This window comes from Drosophila hydei, unplaced genomic scaffold, assembly GCF_003285905.1.
Source record: "Drosophila hydei strain 15085-1641.00,03,60 unplaced genomic scaffold, DhydRS2 tig00000149-arrow-pilon, whole genome shotgun sequence".
NCBI lineage: Eukaryota > Metazoa > Arthropoda > Insecta > Diptera > Drosophilidae > Drosophila > Drosophila hydei.
In genome coordinates this window covers 269966-294653 of record NW_022045678.1, presented here as the reverse complement: position 1 = coordinate 294653, position 24688 = coordinate 269966, and the positions used below count along the sequence as shown (strand labels likewise).

Here is a 24688-nt window from a genome sequence, read left to right as displayed (position 1 = left end):
CCAAATGTCAACGACACAGGCACTTGTAATTAAATTCAATTAAGCTGCAGCTCATACTTAATTTGTGTATCAATTTTCATAAGTGAAAAAGAGAAGAACGACAGAAAAAAACAATACGAGACGCAGACCACACTCGCCCCCCTCACCTTTAAGTCCACGTTGAACTCGTGCCCAGCCACTGCCTGCAGCTGTAATAGTAGTCGTGAGTGTTGTTGTTGGTATAGCTGTAATAACTGCAACACACACACACAAACAAACAAAAACAGGCAGACAAACGACGGCTGATCACATTTGTTGTGCTCTATGTGCTTTATGCCAATCAACAACAAAAGTTTTGCATTGTTCGCAGCTTTCCCCACTCCCACCGACGCCCAACAGCGGCAGCAGCAGCAGCAGCGGCCGTAACAACAACAACATCAGCAGCAACTGTAGTTGCTATATCCATCCAAGCAGTTGTTCAGTTGTTGGGGCCATGGGCCCGCTATCGCCGTTTTGTATTTGTGCTGCAAGGTAAGGGGCAACTCTACCCAATTGAGGGTTTTGGCTACTACCACTGTTGTTCTAACTCTCTCTCCTCTCTCCTTTCTCTGTTCCACACACAAACGCACACACACACAGTTTATTGCACTATTATTCAATGTATTGCACGCACATAAATACAAAATTATTTATGTATAAATATTTCTGCTGCTCAGTTCTGCTTCTCCTTCTACTCGTTCCAAAGTGGAGCAGACGCGCCCCGATCATATGCATATACGAACATACATACATATGTATGTAAATACAAACAAACCGTTTTTTCGGCGGACCTCCCTCTCTCCCACTCACTCACACACACACACGCACACATGTATATGCGAGTACTCGCATTTGTTGCTGCCCGCTTCTTCAATTATATTTTTGAAAATGATCTATTTTTATACGAAACATTATTTTGCGCCTGGTACTCTAAAGTATTTTCTCTTTCTTACTGTATATACAGCACATATTGAAAAAGTGAGGAACCAACAAAATGTGTGTGTATTGCCAGCCCTTAATAAATCCTGCATAGTAAACAAATGTGGGCTTATTTGTTAGTGAAAAATATTTAGAAAGCTGTGAACTTTAACTGAAATTAAGTTTGAAAATGTTCCAACTTGGACTGAAACAGCTTTGATACAAAAACAGCTGTATATGTTTACTGGTTCATGGAACCAGTTTTATTTAAATTAATTAGATAAAAAACATTTGTTAATTTATAAAGAAAATGCAGATATATAAAACTAACTAATGTATAATTTTGGCATTAGGATTATATTTATAATCAATTAAATATATGTTTAGTTCATTTAGCTTATGCTTAGTTCATGGAACTAGTTTAATTAGAGTAACTTTAAAGATCCATTGATTATGTGACAGATTAGAGTATTGGATTACTGCCAGAGTACAACAATGTCAAGAATGTATTTTGAAATTTAATATATTTCCTTTGAAATGCATTAAACATTTCCAGTTCTTATAAATAGCTGCTGCACACATTCGGTAATCTGAGATTCCATAAGTTTTAAATTAGCTAAAGAGATTAAATGAAAACAAATTGTTTGCAATTTTGATACACACAGAATCGCTTTAATTTCAAATATGTTTCTAATGTATTTTTAATACTTTTACTAACTAGCTTTGTGCAAATATATTGATCGGATGTGCCTTGATTTGAAATTCATGAACTGACAGTCAACATTCCGGTCGGTCTGTTTAGTGCACAGAAATTTTGTAACACTCAATCAAATTCAACCTCTCCAGCTAAATACATTTTATCAGATATACATTTTACTGTATGACTGTCTGTGCGCATTTCACACTTTTCAGTTATGGTCTTGGTCAGTAACGAATGGCAGAGTAATAAGGATGACGAGCAAAAGCCCAGTGCGGCAGCAGCAGCAGCAGCAGCGACAGCTTTACCAACAATCTCAACAGCAGTTGCATCAGCAGCACAATCGGCCGTAAATAGCGGTATTGCCAACGTTATTACCACAAGCTCTACCACAATTGACCAAGATATAACTGCTAGAACAGTAGTTGTTGCCGGAGGTGTTGAATTGTCAAAGCGCCAGCAGCGCATCCATAAAAAGTCACACAATATAATGGAAATGAACAAGAAGGCCCAACAGGAGCAGCAGCATCAGCTCCAGCAGCAGCAGCAACAGCAACAGCAACTGTTAATGCGCGAAAAGCACGAGACAGAAACGTGTGAGTTGCCCACAGAGAACAGTAACAGCATCGACAACAGCATTATGTTCATTAATGATGCTAACGACAATATGGAAAATCAGGAAAACAATAATGCGACTGCGGCAGAGACCTGTGATTCCAATACGAACACATTATTGCAGGTGAGTAAGCAATTGCATCCACATCCCAAGGCCGTTTATTGATCGTTCCATATTGCCTTTTCAGGGCCAGCTGGCGCAGAAGCAGGCGCAGCTACATATGGCCATGAATTCGGTGCTAAATGCCAATAATACGACGGGCGGTAATCTATTCAGCTCGATGGGTGCCTTACAATTGCCTAATGAGGCAGCTAATACGCTGCTTTCCAATACGCAGGACATATCGCCCGGTGAGGCCAGAATTGTGCTGCAATGCGAGTTGAAATCGCATAAGTTTGACACGCGTAACATTTTGCTGGCGCCGGGGCAAGAGTGCAAGGTCGGTCGTTTGATTGCCAAGAGCAAGGCGAGCGAAAGCAATGCCATATTTGATTGTAAGGTGTTGTCGCGTAACCATGCCATGCTCTGGTATACAACCGACGGTCGTTTCTGGGTGAAGGATACTAAGTCCAGCAATGGAACCTTCATCAACGACAACAAGCTGGGCAATGAGCCGGCCGAGCTGCATAATGGTGATACCGTCAAGTTTGGCGTTGAGGTGATTGAGAATTCCCGTCAGGAGGTGCACGGCTGCATTATTGCGCGAGTTACATTGTTTTTGCCTGATGGCCGGGAGGCTATTTCAATAGAGTCGGAACAGATGCAGTTGACAGGACCAAACCGGATAAGCTATGATGAAATACAGCGACTAAATGCATTTCTACAGGAGGCCTCGCAGCGCGAGAAGATGCTCAAGGCGAAGCTCAGCAATCTGCAGGGAGTGCTCGATTCGACGCGCAAAAACTCGGCCATGTGCTGGCAAAGCATGATTACCGAGGATCAGCTCTTGCACAAGATCAATCTGCTCGAGAAGAAGTTGCAAATGATGGAAAAGAATGTTCCCGAGAATACATTACGCAACGAGGTGAGTAGTCGATGTTAATGTAGCATACTTCTAAGGGCATTGTAAATTTTTAATCTTGTTGGCAGGTTGTTAAATTGCTTGAGGATAAGACCTCGTATCAGCTAACTGCCAAAGAAGCGCTGCGCAAGGTCTATCAGGATCGATGCGATGCCATGCAAATGCTGTCAAAAATGGAGATGGCCTACACAACATCGGATAATGAGTGCAGCATATTGCGCGGTCAGATATTAAGTTCGAAGCAGACTCTACAGGACTTTAATGAACGATTGGAGCAGTTACAACTGGAGTATATGGAATATAAGCAGGAAACGCTGCGTCAGCAGCAAGAGGCTAAGGAACTGGAGGAGCAACGACTTGTGCAGCATAAGGAGCAGCTAATCGCTCACGAGAGCGAAATGGAACAGATGCGCCAACAACTGATGCAACTGCAGCAAACGATTGCTGATCACGATAGCGAACAGGCGCTGCAGCAGCAGCAGACGCTGGAGCAACTGAATGCGGCCATCGCTGCCGGTGGAGATGATGACGATGATGACGACGACGACGACGATGAGGATGAAGACGATAACGATGACAAGCAGGATAAGAAAGTGGGAGATCATGATAATTGCGCAGATACTAAAGACGAATTTCAGGTTAATGAGGGTGCACAGATTCAAGAGTTGCACGGCAAAGATCAGACTACAATACCCAGCAAACCTAAATCTGTAAGTAAACTTTTTGTTATATTCGAATTACGTAGTGCTAAATGCGAATCGTTTTGCAGAACAAGAAGACCAAACGGCAGCAGAAGGAAGAGTTCAATTTGAAGCACAAGGTGATACGTAAAGGTACCATGATGAAATTGCTCAAGAACTCGGATCTCAAAGGCGCAGATGGCGGCGATGTATTGAAAGCCATATTTAATGCCGCCGACTCTGGTGATGATGATGAGCAGGAATCAAAGCTGGATTCATCTGAGGCATCGCCAATAGGCGGAAACACCTTTGCCGAAGTTGCCTGCGATGAGTTTATACACAAATCACCCAAGCACACACGCCTCAATGGCATTGAAGAAGCGACCGGCGAGTCGCATTTAGTCCACAAGCTGGAGACACAGGAGACGCTCGTACGCAGCAACGATGTAATACACGATGGTGATCTGGCGCATGATCAAGCTGTGGATATGTTGCACGAAGAGTGCATGTTCTATAAGAAAAAATCAGCTAAGCTAACCAACGACATAAGCAATCTGGAGGAGCAGATGAATATTCTTAAGCAGCAGCTACAGCAGCTACCACAAAACGCAGCACAGGCGCGCAGTTTCAGCGGTGCAGACGAAAAGAATACAAAACCAGAGTCCACCACGGATGGTGAAGAGAAGCCGCTGCTGTCCGACCAGGACAACTGCGCTGATCTCGCGAGTTGGCGTGAAGATGTTAATATCATGAACGATGTGCAAGTCGAGCGTGAGGAGGAGCTGATCATTTACAAGGAACGCCTGGAGCAGTCCGAAATTAGCAACATCGAATTGCGCAAAGAGATATCTGTGCTGCGACTCAAACAGCCAATGGTCAATGATCATAGTCTGTTATTTCGTCGGGCTCTGCCGTTGGGCTGTGTGGCGCTGGCAGCGATTATCTACTTTTTGTCCATTCGCTTTTAACAGCCGGAAATCACCACAGCAAAAACATCGTACCTACAGCAAAACGAGATTCAACAAACATATATACGATATACATCTTGTGGGGTGGGGACATGCGAGGGCGCGTGTTGAATGCTGGATGTGAACTATATATATAAAAAAAAATTCAAAATATGGAAGTGGATGTAAAGTATGCAAATCGGATGGACGCAGTTATACAGTTACAATATTTATATATCTAAACGAGCATATATATATAAATTTATATGTGTATATATATATACATATATATCACTCTATATCCTATATATATGTATATATATATATATGTGTATAAACATATATATGCATCTATATTTACAATTGAGCTTTACTCGCCATTTTCTATTCTGTTCTATCTTTCTCATATTTTGGACCACAAAATTTTTAGTTGTGACATGAAATTGAAACGAACAAAAATCAACAAAAAACTATAACAATAAAAAAATAATCCACATGCGCGCACATATATATACATATATTCATACATACCACCTACCTACATACATACACACTCACACACCCCCACACATGGTTAGTTAATTCGGAAGTAATTATATTTAATGAAATTTCCCTGAATGACTTTTGATATAAACCTTACTTTTTTAATGGTGCGATTTAAATATATGAGAAACCTTCGAATTGTGTACAAATTTAGAAGAGCAGAGGCGCCTAGAAATCGGCTTGGCGGCGAATCGATCATTAAGTTTAGCATTAAGTTGCAATTATTTACCATTACCAGCTATGTTTTATGAAACACTATATTTACGTATGCTAAATGTTGATTTATGTACTATAATTTAGTTGATTTTTATTGTCTGGCGTCTCATTGTAAGCGAACGTGCGTGTAAAACATTTATATATATATTCCGAAGTGAAACGAAACAAATTTTGAAAAATGCTTGCGATATCACAAAAACAAAACAAAACACTTAATGTATGCAAAAAAAAACGAATACAAATGAATAAACACACAACACAATAACGAAACGAAGGCATTTGCAAATATTTTTCTACCTTTAAAGTAAAAAATATACAAATAAACAGTTTGAGGAAGACTACTAAGTTTGAATTTGGCGCTTAAATGTCATATGTATGCGCGAAATGCTCTAAGTAACAGCATTGTAAGCTTGTTGTGTTGAATACCGAGCACCTTATCGAATATGTTTATCGTCTGTGAAAACGGCCACACTGCGGCTTGTGGATTTTAACAGTTGATAGATGCAGTCACACGCAGCAGTCTGGTCGGGTTCTCTGTGGTGCGCACGGTTGTTTAAGCGGTGCATTTCCTCCTTTATCTGTGGTATTTAATCAAGTATATAAATTAAATGTGAATTTATTGTGAAAAACATTTGTTTGAGCAATAGCGGCTGCATTAATTAGTACATGTGTTTGCTTCGCGTTGCAATTGGTGTTCGACAATGCTGTAGACTTAAGAGCCAAGCTATTTGCAGTGGCGACTAGAGATGAGCGATTCTGTGACTTTTTAAAAAGTCACTGTGTCAACTGTTCCTGTGACTGAACTTTAACACATCTGTAGCAAAGCAAAATATCATGTGACGCTTGCCAAATGCCTTTTACTTTCAATTCTTAACGTACTAGCGAAAAGTCACAGGTACACACATACATATAAAAAATCGCTCATCTCTGGTGCGCTTATGTGAGGTGGGCGTGACGCTAGGCGGTAGCGGCAACGGCAACGGCGACCAAAGTGAAATGCAAAGAAAGACGGGATTAAATACAGTGAAATAAAAGCGTTGCAAAAGTTTCCAGTATTATTGCAAATTGCATGTTCTTTCTCTTTTGTGTTTCTAGCTAAAGGCCAACAAAATCACAAGTTGCGCTTGTGTGCGTGCGTGTGTGTGTGTGTGAGTGTGTAAAAAGAGTAAAGCAGAAGCGGCAATAACAACGACTAACCACAACGAGAGAGCGCAACTCTGTTTCTGCTTGCAGATGTGGAAATAACTAGCCGAAAATATAATAAGAAAGCAATAAGACAACGAAAACTGCCTTGCTGGCTTAGCGGATTTACCATCGTCGACGTCGTCAACGTTGTTACAAAAATACAAAAAAAAAGAAAGGTAAGACTCTGTCGTGTACAAAATGAATGCATATGAAATATTGCGACTTTTGACATTACTGTGCAGCAAAACGACAAATGTTGCGTTGATTGAGTGAGTGTGCAAAAGTGTGTGTTCGTGTTTGGTTGTTTGAGTTTGTGCAAGTGTATAACAGATAAGCCGCATTCTCTGATAATAACAGCTGAAGTTGCGTAGTCCAAGTCAGTGTGTCACATTGAGGAGTCAGCATGCAGCAGTTCTCGAAAGAAAAAGAAGAAAGTAAATTAAGCTATAAATATAACTATAACTTGTGGCAGTCTTTGTCGATTTTATAAGAGAATTAGGGGAAATAATCTTGAAAATAAAAATAATACTTTTTTACTTTAACAACTAGCAACTGTTTCACACTCTTATACTTCTCAGAAAAAGTAAATAACACGTATATTCTGTTATATTGATTCATTGAAAAGGGCAAAGGAAATGGGTATTCTTAACATTGATATTTGAATGAAATTGCCTATTGCCCATCGCCTATCGATCTCTTATAGAGTTAAGAATCTGTAGATGGACTCCCAATATTATATTCAACAATGTCGCATGACCAAATATCAACAAAGACTCGTTTTTGGTAACTAACTTGTTTTTGCCATAACGACGAAAAAACGAAAAGCAAAATACGAAAGCAAAAACAACAAAGCCAACATTTATTAATTTATTTAAGCTATCATATTTGCAAAGCGTATTACTTATAAATATTTTTTGCGCCACTTATCACAAGTAAACATTCGACACATTCATAATTCCATTGCTCTTTGCTGCCTATCTCCAAAAAAGTCTGCCCGCTCTCTAGTATTCGGTTTTGTGCGCTCTTCGTGCTTGTTGCTTTTTTTGCCTTTTGCTTTTTGCCTATCTTCTAATTACACATACAGCACAAGTTAATGAATTCTTCGCTTAGTGTGTTTGCTGTACAGTTTGAAAGTTCTCTAGAAATATGTGTGACTGATGATTCATAACGGTTAACACGCTTATTGCCGTTTACCTTTTGCTGTCGCGTTCAGTCGCTAGAATACGTGTGTGCTAGCAACATAACATCTTGGCAACATTGTTGCCAGCATCCTATAGCGCTGCCAATGAACTTTTCCACAAATAAACAAACAAAAAACTTTCACTTAGCGAGCCCATTGAAAGAGATAAATGGCATAAGATAGCCGCCGCCAATTGGCCAATATCCATGACGTGCCACGCACGCAGCCCCCAAATAATCCAAACAGTCAATTAAAAATGACAGCGCACCGATTGCGAAAAGTGAAAAGCAATCAAAAAAAGCAACAACAAAAACAAAATAAACAAAAAATACAATAAGACGAAGAAGAAATGAAAATAAAATACACATAATTGCTTATAAAACACCCACGTTGCTCGCACGCCGGCTGTGACGTCATTTGACGGCAAGCCAAAATTGGCAGCTTGCCAGCAACACGCACATGTATCTATACATACGATTATAGCTAAGCAAAACGATCAGCTGGCAACATGTAGACATATTCTAAACAACATTATATTTGATTGCAACTTGTGGCTCTGCGGTCTTGTGGCGTGTTAAATAACAGATGCCACAAAATAGCCATAAACAATTATACTGTGAAAAATTAGCTAACTGTTTATTTTCCTACGCCAGCTGACTATGACGACGAGACTTGGAGATCCGATTACCAGACAGTCTAGTAAAATGTGTCATGCCATGCAAGTCTCTGTGTGTGGGTGATAAGAAATTAGCAATATCAAGTCGAGCCACAAATGCGCTTGCCAAGTGGGAGTTCATTATATGATTATATATGCATATGCCTATTTATGTATATGCGTCTAAAGATATTTATCGTTAATCATTGCTGCAAATAAATTTGGCATTATAGTTTTCAATAGTTATATAAAACCGGAGATTTATTTGAATACGTATATATAGTGTAAACAGTATCAATGATCCCGAAATCGTTATTGTTATATTTTATTAAAATTATACATATATTTTAAACGAGTTTTTAGTTTAGTTAACATTTCTGTTCAGTAACATATTCAAATACAGTTAGGGAGTTGTGTTGCTAAACATTTAAAGGAGCGTCCCAGCGAATGGGAATGGTATAATTTGCAATGTTGCTAGCAACATACTAAAAGGAACAAAGCCACTGCAACACTTAACAGACCGCATGACGTCACTGACCGCAGCAGGCAGTTCAATGGCTGTCGCCAAGCCTCAGCCGCTCCTTTATCAAACATACACACACATATATATATATATATATATATATATATATATATATATATATATATATATATATATATATATTTATGTATGTACAGTATAAACTATGACAAAGCGCTTAGCTCGCCGCGCACTTGAGCCGTGCATTAAATCCGAGTATCAAAAGCCAAAACAAGTGAAACAAACAGCCATAAACAATGCAAAAGTGACGCGACTTTTAGCATTGATTGTTTTTCGGCTTTTAACGACAAGTTTTTTTTTGTTTTATTACTCCCCACCACGGCTGAAACTGCTCCTTTTGCAGACTTTTTGTTTACAGGCCTAAAGAGCTTCAAATATCAATGAGTTGCAACGGTTTTAATTTATTGTTGTAAGCAAAAACACTTGAAGAAAAACATAAGACACTTCACTAAATAAATATGTTTTAAATGAAAAAGAAATTGAAAATTGGTAGCTCAGTAGAATAATTAATATTAATATAAATATACAAAATATAATAAATAATAAATCTAATAAAAATAAATTAAATTAATTAATTAAAAAAATTATAATATATATTTATATATATATGTATATATAAATATATATATATATATATATAAATATATATATATATATATATAAATATATATATATATATATATAATTTTATTCAGTTTATTTAAGGAACGAAATTTACTTCAAACTTTAGCCAATCTTACATCAAATCTAGCTTTCTTTCAGTGTATGCATAACAGCAGTTAGTTGCTTTTCTTTTTGTGTACTGCTCATGTTACAGTAAACACTCGAATATGTGGCCCGTGTCAACTTTCACTGTATTGGGCTTTTGAGTTTATTTCATCTGTGTTTTAATTAGAGCCATTGCTTTGTTTTAATTTTATTAGTTTTCCTGCTGTTGGGCAGCTAAATTGCAAATTTTTGATAGCGCCTCGAGGCGCCCATCGCACAATTTAGTATATTTTAATTTCTCTGCTTTGCTTTTGAAAGTTTTGCAAGACAAAGAAAGTCGCATGGGCATGCAAATCTGATTGAAAACCAGCTGAGCTGAGCTGAGTTGAGCTCGGCTTGGCTTGGCTTAAATTAGAAATTCCAAAAGAATTCGGCATAGGAATTACCAATTAAAGTGGGCTACTGTTATTGGCAGCTAAAACTTGTTTTTTTTTCTTTTTTTTTTCTAAAATTCCCCTCTTATCGCTGTTGCCATTTATTTCATTTAACATTGTCGAAGCGAGTTTCCTTAAGTTATTTTTGTATTTTTTTATTTACTTAGCTGTCGTAGGTAAATGTTGATAACAGGTAGCATTGGCTAACAAGTTCCGCTTAGTGACTTTGCTAATTAGAAATAGTTTCTTCGCTTGGATCAATAAACCCAACTACTGGAATAACAAACTACTTTCTAGATGTAGTAAAACCTACTTTGTTTATATGAAAGAATTATTTTATGTTATTTTTATCGCTGTTTTTATTTATTTTTTTATGTATATATAGGTTATGTTTTTTGCTCAATTTTAATGAAACTTTTTTATGTTATAAACATATTTCATATAAAAAGAGCGCTAAATTTGAATACTAGTCAAATATGACTTGGTGCATGCAATGGGTTAAAGATAATAACTTGATAAATTGCTAAAGGCCTGGTCTTTATCGTATATTACAATACAATTAAGCTGCCTATGATGTGCCATTACTTTTTTAATATTCCTATGTAGCTATGCTTAACATAGTGTAGACTAACATCAACTTAACATTTACTCCAACATATGTCTTTTAGATTGATTTGTATATTTTAATTGTCTACTTTAAGTCTTCAAATTAGGTTTTAAATCTATTTTGAATGCCGAAATGAGCATAGAAATAAATGATTACTTATCAATTATAAGCAGTTCAGGTCAATCTAAAAAATATATTTTCAGTGTCTGGGACTGAATTTATTTATATATTTATATATATATATTTACGCAGAATTTTTTCACTTTTGTATAAAAGTTATCTTAATGAAATTTTGAATTATAAAAACCATTCGCTGAAGTGTTTGATTTCAATCTGCGTCATCATATTTAGCATTTGTGGTATGTTTGATATTGTTTAAGCAATTGCGTTTTTATCATTATTTATAATCATAGAATTCATTAACTGATATCTGATATTTATGGCGTTTAAAGTAATATTTATTTCCTGAGATTATAATTTATCTATATGTACATATATAATATATAAGCAAATATCATGTTGCCAAAAGCCGATCATAATCTCCACTGCAGCAAGTTTGCTTATTTATATTTGATAAAAAATATAGTATAATATGAATTTATTTATATATATATTTGCTGATAACAGAATTCACTAGAGAAACAAATAGATTTTATAAGCAACACGAGCTTCTGTTTGATCGCTCAGTAATTAAATGTCAAATAACGAGGCGCACAGCTGTTATTCGACTTGCAGCAGACTCTTTTCATCTCTCTTTCCCTCTCTTTCTAAATATGACTCTGCTGCTTCCGTTTTATTCAGCTTCTTTACCGGCATTTCAAATATGCTGTGTTGGCTTATTTTGAAACACACATATTAAGCTGCCTTTATATTCGGCTCAACTGAACAACTTTATTTGCCAGCGTTTGGCGACCTTGCGCTGAAACCAAAAACATGGATCTGCGAATTGGGAATTGAGAATGGGGAATAGGGAATTGGGGACTGGAAATGAATTCATTTGCTGTTCGCATTTGGTCTGCTAATGAATTAAACATGAAAAACAGCCAAATCGATTTTCATTTGTTTAATAGGTCACGAAAGCAGCAAGAGCAACAGCAACAGCAATACAGAACAACTTGAAGAAATGGCAATGAATATCAATGTGCAGATGACGAAGAGGCACGCACTTTTTGCAATTTGCCTTTTATGGCTATTTAGCATAGTTTCTTTTCACGTTTAACCCGCTTAACATGCGCCACATGCGTCAGCAACATTTACACTTGCCGGCAACATTTTCATTTGCATCTTAATGGAAATTGTCATTTATACATATAAATGTATATATACATATAAATCGCATGATAGCAACATGTTGGTTATAAAAGTTCAAATTGGAAGTTAATATTTACTATAACAGCATGGTCTTATATATTTACATAAATATGCTGCACCACTGTTAATATTTTGTAGATCTCTGTTAACATGAACTACACAACTGTTGGCAACATTTTTGCATAAAATTAACAGAACTCTATAAATATTAAATGAAATTAGTTTCTATAACCAACTTTTCAACAATTTAGTCTGGGAAAAAACATAAATCATCGACGCCATGAAAAGTGGAAAAACAGCTTAAAATAAGAGCACACAAAAAAAAAAAAAAAAAAAACAAAGACGAACAAAAAGAAGACCAAGAAACCGGCTTAACAACTTGATTCAAAGTTCAAGGACATTTTTGCAGTCTGCGCAGTGCAGAAAACTTGCAAGTTGCGTGAATTGCGTTGGTTGTTGCTGTTGCTGTTGCAATATTGTAGGCGACATGGCAAGTGGTTTTGTGTGGAGCCAAGTGAAAACTGTCACATGGCAGTTAGGCGCACCCAGGGGGCACCACAAGCCGACACCCACTTCTCCTTCTAAAGTGCAAACATTTGTTCGCCCATTGTTGCGATTTGAGGGCGGTGGCCTCCAAAGTTGAACTTTTACTTTTTCTTAACATGTTTTTACATGAGCATGAGCAGGCAATATGAATTGTGCATTTCGAGAGCAGACTTTCAATTATTTAGCCAAGTATTTCTTATGGATTGATTAATATTCAATACAACTTAGCTGTGAACTGCAGCAATTTTTTATTTAATTTTTTAACTTTCTGTTTTATTCTTAAGTGGTTTCTCTGCGATTCTCATGAAATCAAATGTTGCAAACTGGTTTTCATATTTCTCCGTATCATTTATCATAAAATAGAAGCTATAAATAAAATATATACTTTAAAAATATATTGTTTGTGTGATAAATGCAAATTACTTGGCAATTGAATGCAATAAAAAATATTAATTTGATTCATTTATCACGAAATTCTTAATTGAAAAGCGAGTGAAATGGGACTAAATGTTGTAAATAAATATTAAAACAATAAAATTGATTTAAATTAATAATGACTTTAATATTAAAAAATTTAAATGTATGCAATAAAAAAAATTGAAATATATGTAAAATATTTAATAAAAGAAAAAAACTATAAGAAGTAATAAGATATATATTAAGAAAAATGTCTTTAAAATGCTATTTAAAAAAAGATTAAAAAAATATCTTAAAAAATATTGACAAAAATAAATTTTAAGATTTTGATATAAATATAAAATATTTATTGATAAAAATTAAAATATTCCAAAAACCAACTTGACAAGCTTCTGGCTTCACAGTGTGGAAACTAATGAGCAAGGCATATTAATAGATACATTGTTTCACCCTCGCCTGTGTGTGTGTGTGTGTGTGTATGTGTATGCACTTTTGCGCTGTGTCAGGTGTTTCTATAAAACGAACGCGCATTAGCTTTGTCTGCCTTTCTTTATGCAGACGTAAGTAGGTGTGTGTGTGTGTGTGTGTTGGTGTGCGTGTTGATGTTTGTGTTTTGTGTGCGGCTTTTAACCCTTGGCCGTTAAGTCAGCAACCAGACAGCGAGGGTTGCTGCTGCTGTTGTTGTTTCTTCATTAGACTTGCCAGCGCAAAGCACGTTCATAAATCTTGGCGCATCTTGGCAGCTGGATGCTGCATGGTATGCCCCAATGTTTGTGTGTATGTGTTGTGCGTCTCTATGCGCCGGATTACTTCCTTTGTGCCTAGTTCCGCATTTAAATGCCGGAGTTGAAGTGTCGACGCCACTTGAACACATGCCGTATTTGGGGAGTTGGATTCCAGAGACGCATTCCCTAGATGCCGCCTGCTGGCTGCTGCTGTTGCTGCTTCTGCTGCTGCTGCTGTTGCTGCTTCTTCTTCAGCCCCCTTTTGCAGCCCAGCCAGCTGTCACAGCTGTCGGATTGTCTGAGCGTATCTTTTACGCCCTCCAGTCCACCATTGCCAAGGGCAACTGTCACGTTGTGTCACGCCTTTGCCTCCGCTTCCGCCTCTGCGCTGCCTGTTAATGGGCACAGAGTATTCATTTTGCTGGCCTAATCAGCATACTAAACACGTTTGCGGCTTTCTCAACAAGCTGCCGGTGCCCAATTTTTTATGGCAACAATTACCTGAGCCCAAAACACTAGCTTCTGTGTCCTGTGCTTTGAATGGAACAGCGCACAGTGCATATATATTTTTCTTTTCTTTACGTGCTTTGCTTTCCACTAGCTTTTCCTATTGATTCATTCGTTGACGTTGGTAGAAAGCAAAAAGGGCAATAAAACAGGGAGAAAATAAATTTATTTCTATTTAACACTCTCAAACTTCAAATACTCTCTTAAATCTAGAAAAATATCTTTTTAAGTTAAATATATTTAATTTTAATTTTAATTTAAGTTAACCAAATTTGTAGATCATTTGATTCATAGAATCATAGAGATTAACCTTAAATAAAATTTAAATTTAAACTACATAAAGAGATCTTTAGTAAGACTGATAGCTAAAATCGTAAGACTCAATTTTTTCATACGTAGAATGAAATATTTTGAGCTCACGAATGAAATTGGAATTTAAATTCGCACTTTTAAGTGAATCACCAAATGTCTTAAGTTTTTCCATCGAAACTACACAAAATAGAAAAAAAAACTATTTTTAAAATGATATAGTTAGTATCCCAGCAATAAAAGATATATGACTCAATTCACACTGCGTAAAATAGATTCATTAAGAGTCTGAATGGCATCTCATAAGATTCGTTTCTCTAGAAAAACCAATGATGAAAATAACTGTTTTTGTTTTATTATTTTGCTTTTAAATGTGATTCAATTGTCAAGTATTGACAGTCAATCAAAGCTATCAATGGGCATTGATATACGAATTGATATTTTATTGCTGCTGCTGCAGCTTAAAAGACAATTAAAAAACGTTTCTATTCCAAAAGTTGTATTTCAATTAAAGGCAATAAAATAAACAAATATTTTTGTTAAATTAAAGAATAGAAAGCGACAGGCCGAAGCGAAATGAATAGAAATTAAAACAACGCTAGAAAGGAAAATGAATTTATAAGGCGATAGGATATAATATTACGTAATGATATACGTTTCATGTCTTACGTAACTTAACTAAAATACTGCAAAAAATACTTTTCAGTATAGTAAAGTAAAAGTCAGTGAACAAGTATTAGCAATCCGAGGTGCCCGATCACCACGTGCTTACTTGAGAAACTCCTTTATTTTTCATATTTATTTTTACAATTGTTTATCATAATTTAACAGCTATTAGCTGTATGGAGTAGAATTTCGACAACATTTTGAATATGCAAAATATATATACCCTTTTATTAAGACTTCTGGTAACTATAATAATAATGAAAATAAAAATTATAATAATAAAAATAATAGTAACAGTTGTAATAATATTAATAATAATCAAAATAATAATATTAATGATAATAATAATGTTAATGATAACAATGTAAATAATAATATATATAATAATAATAATATTAATAATAATCATAATAATAATATTAATAATAATAATAATGTTAATGATAACAATATAAATAATAATAAAAATAAAAATAAAAATAAAAAAATAACAATATTATTAATAACAATAATGGTATTACATTATAATTTGATGGTTCGTCTTGATTGCGTGGCATTTTCATTTTTCCGGTCGCATTTTGTTTATTTTTACTCTTCTTTTCCTCTATTTTGCTCGTGGCCCATTAATTTGACGCTTGAGTGCGTGTAAACCTTAATTCAACAACTTTTGTGAACTATGAATTTTACAACAACAACAACAACAACAGCAGCAGCAGCGAGTCATAACTTACAACGCTTTTTTCTTACCAACTGCCGCTGTGTCTCTGTGTTTTACTTTATTTTCATTTATTATTTTGTTTTTGCTTGGCTTTTGGTTTTTTATTTTATTTTTTTCTGGGTGCAACAACCGAAGACAACGCGTTGTTTTGGGCGCACCTGTTCCACGGCCAGACTTGCCCCTGTCTAACCTCTCCATCGCGCTCTGGCCGTCCCTGTCTCGCATGTGTTACCTCGCTTTGTCTATCTCTTACTATTTTTGGCACATGTGCCCACTATTATAATATTGCCCACCTTTTGAGGCAATTCACATTATATTTTATTCTGTAATCATGTGAAATTTAATTATAAATGTAATTTTTTATTATTGGCTTCGTCTGGGTTCAATGGGCGCTGCTTCAATTGGTTAGATTCGCTCTGAAGTGTATCTGTGTTCGCTTTGTGTTGGTGTTGTCTGCGTGGGCAACTGATATGACAAGACCAACAATAACAATAACAACAACAAGAGCGACAACAACGAGAAGAGCAATCGTCGCCAACGCACATATTTCCTGTGGCCCGGCGGCTTATCGATTTTTAGTTTGACGTAGTAACGATTCCAGTTATTATTTCATTATATATTTAGACACAGGGATGTTCATGCTATAGGTAACAATTGTCAATATAACAATTTTCATATTCGGTATGGCATAGGGTATTAAGGCTAGGTGTTTGGGTATGGGAGGAGCTGAAGGAACCTTGAAATAATAATGAAAATATGGATAAAGATGGATGTAGCTATAGATATAGATATAGATATAGATATAGATATAGATATAGATATAGATATAGATATAGATATAGATATAGATATAGATATAGATATAGATATAGATATAGATATAGATATAGATATAGATATATATATATATAGATATAGATATAGATATATATAAAGATAAATACCAAAATTTATAAGAAGTCTAACCTCTTATGAACTCAAGTGCTGCAGCTGCAGGGTATATTCTAGTCAACCACTTCCTATACTCGTTTGACTTGTCATTGTCAAGCTAATATACTTTTTCTTGGAAATTTACCACAAATTTTTTATTAGACAAATATCATTAAAAATAGACTAAGAGCACAGCTCGTGCCTGGGAGTGCAAATTGTTCGCACTTTAAGGTGAAAATCAATTAGAAACTTTTTAAAATGAAACTTGAACGAACTAGATTTTCGAAGAATTATCTTATGATATTTGAAGTATTTCAATTTCACTTACTTCTAATTTAACAATTTTTTAATAAGTAACGATATTCAAGTTAAGTCATAGAACTATTCGAACTCATTATAATGCTATACATTTTCATGAAAATTGTTTTCAAATTAATGCAATTACAGTGCAAAAAACGACATATCCGAAATTTGTATATACATAAATGTAATTATTCCTTAAAAGACGCTCTCTCTCTCTCACTCTTTGTTATCTGTCCATTTTGACAGCCATTAAAAGAACAAATGTTAAGCGAATTGATAACAATTTGGGGGTTTCCAATGAAAGTTTTCAATTAATGCTGATAAAAGTTAATTGTTGGCTTTTAATTAAGCGGCTCATTCATATTTAGTTGACGCTTTCGAAACTCTACTTAAGCTGAATGCAAGAAATATTTAGTTCTCCATTTAACAGAAAGTGTGAAAAATTGTTTCTCTTTTTGATTTTCCTAACTAAACGTGTTCCCACAATTGTTAACGCTGGCTCGATCTCTCTCCCTCTTTCTCAGTTCCCAAGCTTGAAGGTCTTTGCATAACTTAAGTTTACAAAATGCGTTAAGGTGTTATGTTTTGTTTTTTTTTATGGCTCATTGCGTGCATACCCCTAATGTGGGTGACATTGGGTCTGTCATAGTTTTTCCATTGCATTCGCAAATGTCATCGTTTGGCTTCCATTTTGGTTTATATTTATTTGGGCTGGCAAAGAGAGAAAGAGAGAGCGAGAGTAAGAGGGAGTGTGTCTGTGTGTGTGAGAGAGAAAAAGGTCAAATGGTTTTTTGATTTCATCGTCGTCTGAGCAACAGCCAAACAAAATGCCAAATGTCATGCTCAATGGAACTTGGGAACCGTTGCACTTGCTTGGCCAGCAGTTCTGACCCACTTGGCAAGCATATTGGTAAAATCTGCGCCATTAGGCCAAGCAAACCCAAAAACAAATAGAAAGAAAAACAACAACAACATATGAAATTTCACTACAATTCGCACTAATAAAGATGACGACAACCTTTGTGTGAAATGCCATTGGCTTTGCTCCTTGGAGGATTGGCAACTGGACATTAATTAACTTAATTACCTGTGCGCTCGCCTTTTGGCGTCTAAGTGGGCGCTGCCTAAGGCGGTCCTAGGCACGCCTCAGTATGGCGGCACGATGGCTACCAAAAGGTGGCGTCATAATAGCGCTTGGTAATGAGGTAATGGAGCAGTCATAACTCGGGGCATAAATTTCCATTTGCCAGAGAGAAAGGCTATGCAGGCAGCCATGAATGTTGCCGCAACATGCCACGGCAACATGCATACGAAAGCAACAACAACAACAACAGTAAATACTCTCCATAACAAACCATACAAATATCGTAATTCAAATTTATGGCTCGACACGCGAATCCCCTCGAAAAGCACAAAAAACTGAGCGTCGATCAAGCTTAAAGTGATTTCGAAGGGGTGTGGGAGATAACAGGGGTGGACAGGGGCAGCTTGGCAGCGAAACCAACACACGTCTTGTGTATAAAACAAAAGCTAAGTGAAAACAGCAAAGATTTAAGCTAACAACGAAGCTAAGATACGCTTAAAAAACCAGAGTTTGACAAAGAACAATATTTTTTCTTTGAAATTTACGTTAATAAGCAGATATTTATATTATATTATAATACCTAGCTGCTTGTCGTAACAATGAATGAAATCTGTAATGAGCAAAGAGAAACAGCTGAAAGCTGCATTTCAGACAGCTTCAATTTCCCAGTTGCTGAAATTAAAGACGAACCCGGATATGCATTACAGAATTCATGATAAAGTCATTGTAGCCATGCTAAAAGGGTATTCAGACAAAACTTAAATTCAGACGGCTTGCAACGATGGGTAGACAATGGCCAAGTGAAACGTGCCTGTGAAGAATAAAAATTATGATGAAAAAAAAATATATATATACATAAAATCATAAACGAGCTTCAATCAGCGGCACGGCCAGTGGTGTGAGTGCGAGTGCGAGTGAGTCGAGCGTGTGAGTGAGAGGCAGCTAGGCATACTCATAGCATTGGTCTGACATAACCTACGTTCAGCTTTAGGCAAAGGAGCAGGGGACGCAAGGGGACAGCTGACTCATTGAACGGTTATGCACGAGGATGGCATATACGGCAAGGGAGAGAGCGTGATAGTAGTAGTGGAGGATAGAGGCAAAGTAGGCATTCAATTGGCAATGATCGCTTAATGACAACAATTTCAATAATTTGCACAGACTGTGACGTGAAACATGGAATGTCGAATGTGGAATGTGGAATGTGGCATGTGGCATGTGTGGCGAAGCGCGCCAGAGTACTTAAATGAACTTGACAGTAGAAGAGATAACTGATTGCTCTCGTAACTATATAGCGTGACAGTTAGTTTTGAAATTGCCCGCTGTGCCAAGTGGCGCAACTCGTTTGATCCCTAGCTAGCGACACCTGTTGTCCAGACAGCAAAGCGGCTTTAACTAAATGTCACAAAAATCTTAAATTTCATTACTTTGAGTAGTTCAAATCACAGTTAATTAAATAAAATTGTCATTTTTAATTACACAACATTATTTAGCATGACAAATATAAGAATAATTTTTTAAGTCAATAAAACTCAAGTATACTTAGTTAATTGCGATAAAAATATTAATTGAATATTTTTATTTTTTATGGCATTCATTTAATTCCATAATGGGAATTCACAGAAAAGTAAATTCTTTATATATTTTTTATAAATAAATTAAAATTTTAATAAAAAAATTTATTTTTAAATGGTTGAGCTGAGATTATATAATAAAGGATTTATATATAGATTTTTATTTAATTTACCTTAACTAGACCTACGATCAATCATTTTTTTTTTCTTAACAAACAATTATAAAAGTTAAATAAAAAATTACAAATTTGAAAAATAAAATAAAATAAATATTAATAAATATTATTTATATATTATAATCAAAGTAAATTCAGCAAATACAATCGCTTTAAGCTGCAGCATTTAACTTATGATTTGATAAGTTAAGATATTCTTAAAAGGGCATATCAAGTGTCGACCACGTTAAAGCTTTGTTTACCCAACTCTAATTGGATCATGCTAAATATGGTGTAGTTAGCGCGTGGTAACAGTTTTCATTATGAAAATGACTAAAGAAACGAAGCCACGAAACGAACTAAATGAGGATGTGGATACGGATATGGGTACGGACTCGGTCACGAGATACTTCAGTTAATGTCCTGGGTGTGTTTGCTAGTTGCGCCTCTGTCGATATGAATCATCAGCAAGAATTTGGTGGCGCGACCTGGTTTTGTGTTGTCAGCCAGTTGTTGTTGCTGTTGTTGTTAACGGTAAATCGGTCAACGTCGTGGGGTCATCATCGGAATCTAGTGCAGCAAGTCAGCGAGTCAGACAAAGCACTGAGCAGCGCTTGGTTGGAAAATATGTGGTTGCAAACAATTTACGTAAATTAGCGCAATTACAGCTGGCATTCTTATTTCTTTTTTTGCTGTATGTATCCGTCAGATACTTTCTAGTCTGAACAAGCGGAGCCATTGAAACCGGTTTCAGACTTATTTTTTTTTTAAAGAGTTTCTATTTACAGTGTTTCTACTGTTTGTAGTGTTTACTGTTGAATGTTGAATGTTATTTATTGTTGTTTTTGCTAGAAATGTCAGCAGCATTAAATAGTCAATATACAGTAGTCAGGGTTGTTGTTGCAAGAGAGAAACATTTTCCATAAGCACACATGAGAGAGACGGCAGCAAGAAAAATCATACGAAAACGCAGTTAAATAAAATATGATGCTAAGTAAATATAAGCTAACAATATCAAGAGTGAAACATACAAAACAACGACGACGCAATCGAATGTACGCCAATCTCTAAAGTCAAATCAAAATCAAAATGTCTTCAAAAATAGTTCACTAATTCTATCTCTCTCACTCTCCCGCTCTCTGTCTCTTCCTTTCGCTACATTCAACTTTCGCTCACGATTAGCATGGAAGTTCAAACGGTAAACAATCTGCACAGCACCGCCGCTCTGTTGTCCTCACTGCAAGGTGGCAACAGCGCCAACAGTCCGAATGCCACGCCCAAGAAGAGCGCCGCCGCCAATGCCGGCGCTGGCTCGGCCAAGAATTCCTCAACAGAAGTCGCCATCCTCGAGCAGCTCAATAAGAAGCAGCAGCACCTCGACCAACAGGAACAGTTGCAAGCAGCCGAACACAGTCACGACTGCGACAGTCCGGCCAGCTCCAATTCGGAACTAGATAAGAATTTTCATGAGCTGCGCGACATGAATGGCTCGCTCGCTGGTAGTGGCAGCGTTGGCAAATCGAATGGCTCCCTTAGCGGTGCCTCTTCCACCAATTCGGCGCCTCCGGGCGCTAGTGGACGCAACGACGGTGGGGGAGATTGTATTGGCAACATCAGCGCAAATGAGCCAGCAACGAATGGCAACGCTTTGCCAGCGGGTGCTGCTGGTGCGGCACATTTGAAGAAACGCATCTCAAGCAGCCGAACGCCCACACGCAAGGCGCATCGCATCAAGTTCTATCGCAACGGCGATCGCTTCTATCCAGGCATTACCATACCCGTCTCCAATGAGCGCTATCGCTCCTTTGAAAGCCTGTACGAGGACCTGACACGTCTGCTCGAGGAGAACGTCAAGATACCAGGTGCTGTGCGCGCCATCTACAACATGGGCGGCAAAAAGGTGAGCGAACTTATGCTAAGTCTATTCGAAACTCTATTGACACTCTCTGTTCATAGATCACTGCTCTGGATGAACTTGAGGACGGCCAGAGCTACGTTTGTTCCTGCAATAATGAGAATTTCAAGAAAGTAGAATACAATACCAGTTCACAGCCGTTGGCCAATCTGACGCTGGCGAACAACAGTCGGTCCACGAATCATCGTTTGGCCAAGCTGCAACGCCCCGCTTCGCCGCTAAAGAATGGAGCCTTGATCAGCAGCACGGGCAGCAACAATGCGCCTGCGTCTAATGGTGGGGCAGGCGCCACAAATGGCAGTCCGCTGAACAGCTCCCGGTTCAATGAGCGGAATAGTATTGTCCATCCGAAAATTGTGACACTGATAAGGAACGGCACGAAGCCGCGTCGGATAATGCGGCTGCTCTTGAATAAGCGCAACAGTCCCAGCTTCGAGCATGTGCTGACCGCTATCACACAGGTAGTGCGACTAGATACTGGCTATGTGCGCAAGGTGTTCACCTTGTCGGGAGCATCGGTGGCACAGCTGGCCGATTTCTTCGGGCCGGAGGATGTGTTTTTCGCCTATGGCACGGAGCGTGTAAATACCGCCGAGGACTTTAAGCTGGAAGCAGATGAGCAGCGAGCTATCAATGCCATACGAAAGACACTGCGCACGGCAGGCACCACATGCAAGGGACCCAAGCCCAAGATGCCGGTCAAAAGCAAAAAGGTGTATCCGGCCGAGGCGGCAGGGACACGCGAAGCGGGCGAATCAGCCGCCACAGAGGAGGACGAGCAGGCGACGCTACTTAAGAATACGGGCGTTGAAATTGGCGATCTGCCCGTCACCATACGAGACAACTATACGCTGGGCAAGATGATCGGTGATGGCAACTTTGCCATTGTGCTAAAGATCAAAGATCGACAGACGGGCTTGCCCTACGCCCTCAAGATCATTGATAAAAGCAAGTGCAAGGGCAAAGAGCACTACATCGATGCCGAGGTGCGTGTCATGAAGAAGCTCGAGCATCCGCATATCATATCGCTCATCATGGATGTCGATCAGCAAACAAACATGTACCTGGTCCTCGAGTACGTCAGTGGTAAGTTCTAATTACATAAAAAAATATCACACAATACCCGAGAAACAACTGGAAATGGAACAACATTGACCTGAATGGGATTGCCAACTATATGTGAATGAATAGGAATGATCAGCTATTCCATATTCCAATTAGTATAAACCTGAATGGGATTAGATAATTCTTAAAAGTTCTTTATTGAAATTAATATTACTTTGCTTATTTTTCAGGTGGAGATCTATTCGACGCTATCACACAGGTCACACGCTTCTCGGAAAGCCAATCACGCATTATGATCCGACATTTAGGCTCAGCCATGTCCTATTTACATTCCATGAGCATTGTGCATAGGGATATAAAGCCGGAAAATCTTCTGGTAAGCTAACTAGTTTAAGCTGTCTGACAATCTTTACTATAATTATGGTTTTATTAAAGGTCGAACTAGACGAGTATGGCAATGTTGTGCAACTTAAACTGGCCGACTTTGGATTAGCCTGCGAGGTAACCGAGCCGCTGTTCGCTGTATGCGGCACGCCCACCTATGTGTCGCCCGAAATATTGCTGGAAGTGGGTTACGGTTTAAAGGTAACGAGATGAAATGTAGTTGGTCATAGAACATATTTGTAATGCTTGAATCTCCCTTGCTTAGATTGACGTTTGGGCTGCTGGCATCATATTGTATATATTGCTCTGCGGTTTTCCGCCTTTTGTTGCACCTGATAATCAGCAGGAACCGCTGTTTGATGCCATCATCTCGGGCGTATATGAATTCCCCGATCCCTACTGGTCGGACATCGGTGATGGTGTGCGCGATCTAATCGCCAATATGCTGCAGTCGGACCCGGATGTTCGCTTCACCAGCGAAGATATCCTCGATCATTATTGGACAATGGGCAATGAGGATAACGGTTGCAGCGGCGGTGTCGATGGTGGCGAGTTTAGTAGATGAATCATGGCCGTTTGGGGTGTGTAAGCAGTCTAGTTACACCTCAGCAGCCGTCATCTAGTAGTTTTTGTATTATGTAATTTAGCGCTATTATATAGGCCTTAATTTATTATTTATACATATTAACACATAAACTACACACATTGCCGTTAAGAAAGAATAGCAACATAAAACAACAACAGCTGCAACAGAAATAGAGATCATAATAATAACACTGTGACGGGCGCTGAATGATGTTGCGGACAGTTTTCTGAAATTCCAATTTCCAAACCGTTTACGGTTCGCTACTTTATTTTCTTTTAACGCATATATATTTTTTAAAGAAAGGTACATATACATACATACATACATATACATATATTTTATTGGTATTTTTAAAAGTGTTTTTAATTAGTATTTTAATTGATTATAAATTATGAATAAATGCATGTTGTGTATATTTTCATAAATTGTTAATTATGTTTTCGGATGCTTTTGCTTTGTTTTACGTATATGTATGTTTTGCTAGCACTTGTAATGTAAACGATAAACGCGATAAAAAACAAACAAAA

At 37.5% G+C, this 24688-nt stretch overlaps 2 protein-coding genes across 5 annotated transcripts; both read left to right on the top strand.

The window, feature by feature from the left end:
• The first annotated feature begins 241 nt into the window (after window positions 1-241).
• On the top strand, window positions 242-5153 carry LOC111592097 (sarcolemmal membrane-associated protein). Its single transcript, XM_023304123.2, has 5 exons — window positions 242-510; window positions 1849-2372; window positions 2437-3273; window positions 3339-3980; window positions 4040-5153. The coding sequence occupies exons 2-5, from the start codon at window positions 1851-1853 to the stop codon at window positions 4916-4918; spliced, it is 2880 nt and encodes a 959-aa protein (XP_023159891.2). The 5' UTR covers window positions 242-510; window positions 1849-1850; the 3' UTR covers window positions 4919-5153.
• Window positions 5154-6154: 1001 nt separating this feature from the next.
• LOC111592075 (serine/threonine-protein kinase GA29083) lies at window positions 6155-24487 on the top strand. 4 transcript variants are annotated; one of them, XM_023304092.2, is made up of 7 exons: window positions 6155-6239; window positions 6752-7017; window positions 21394-22111; window positions 22168-23212; window positions 23422-23567; window positions 23627-23776; window positions 23841-24487. In XM_023304092.2, exons 3-7 carry the CDS (start codon window positions 21395-21397, stop codon window positions 24138-24140), a joined length of 2358 nt encoding a protein of 785 aa, XP_023159860.2. In that variant the 5' UTR covers window positions 6155-6239; window positions 6752-7017; window position 21394; the 3' UTR covers window positions 24141-24487. The 4 variants fall into 4 exon arrangements, with proteins under 4 accessions (XP_023159860.2, XP_023159862.2, XP_023159863.2 ...); XM_023304094.2 differs by having other exon boundaries at window positions 6163-6251; XM_023304095.2 differs by lacking the exon at window positions 6155-6239 and adding an exon at window positions 6490-6551.
• The last annotated feature ends 201 nt before the right edge of the window (window positions 24488-24688 follow it).

Bases quoted from the DNA above. Each gene is read 5' to 3' on its own strand.
- LOC111592097 (XM_023304123.2), top strand. From the start codon at position 1,851: ATGGTCTTGGTCAGTAACGAATGGCAGAGTAATAAGGATGACGAGCAA. The intron at 2,373-2,436 runs GTGAGTAAGCAA...TTGCCTTTTCAG, and splicing joins ATACGAACACATTATTGCAG to GGCCAGCTGGCGCAGAAGCA. The intron at 3,274-3,338 runs GTGAGTAGTCGA...TCTTGTTGGCAG, and splicing joins AGAATACATTACGCAACGAG to GTTGTTAAATTGCTTGAGGA.
- LOC111592075 (XM_023304091.2), top strand. From the start codon at position 21,196: ATGATGCTAAGTAAATATAAGCTAACAATATCAAGAGTGAAACATACA. The intron at 21,267-21,393 runs GTACGCCAATCT...GCTCACGATTAG, and splicing joins CAACGACGACGCAATCGAAT to CATGGAAGTTCAAACGGTAA. The intron at 22,112-22,167 runs GTGAGCGAACTT...CTCTGTTCATAG, and splicing joins ACAACATGGGCGGCAAAAAG to ATCACTGCTCTGGATGAACT.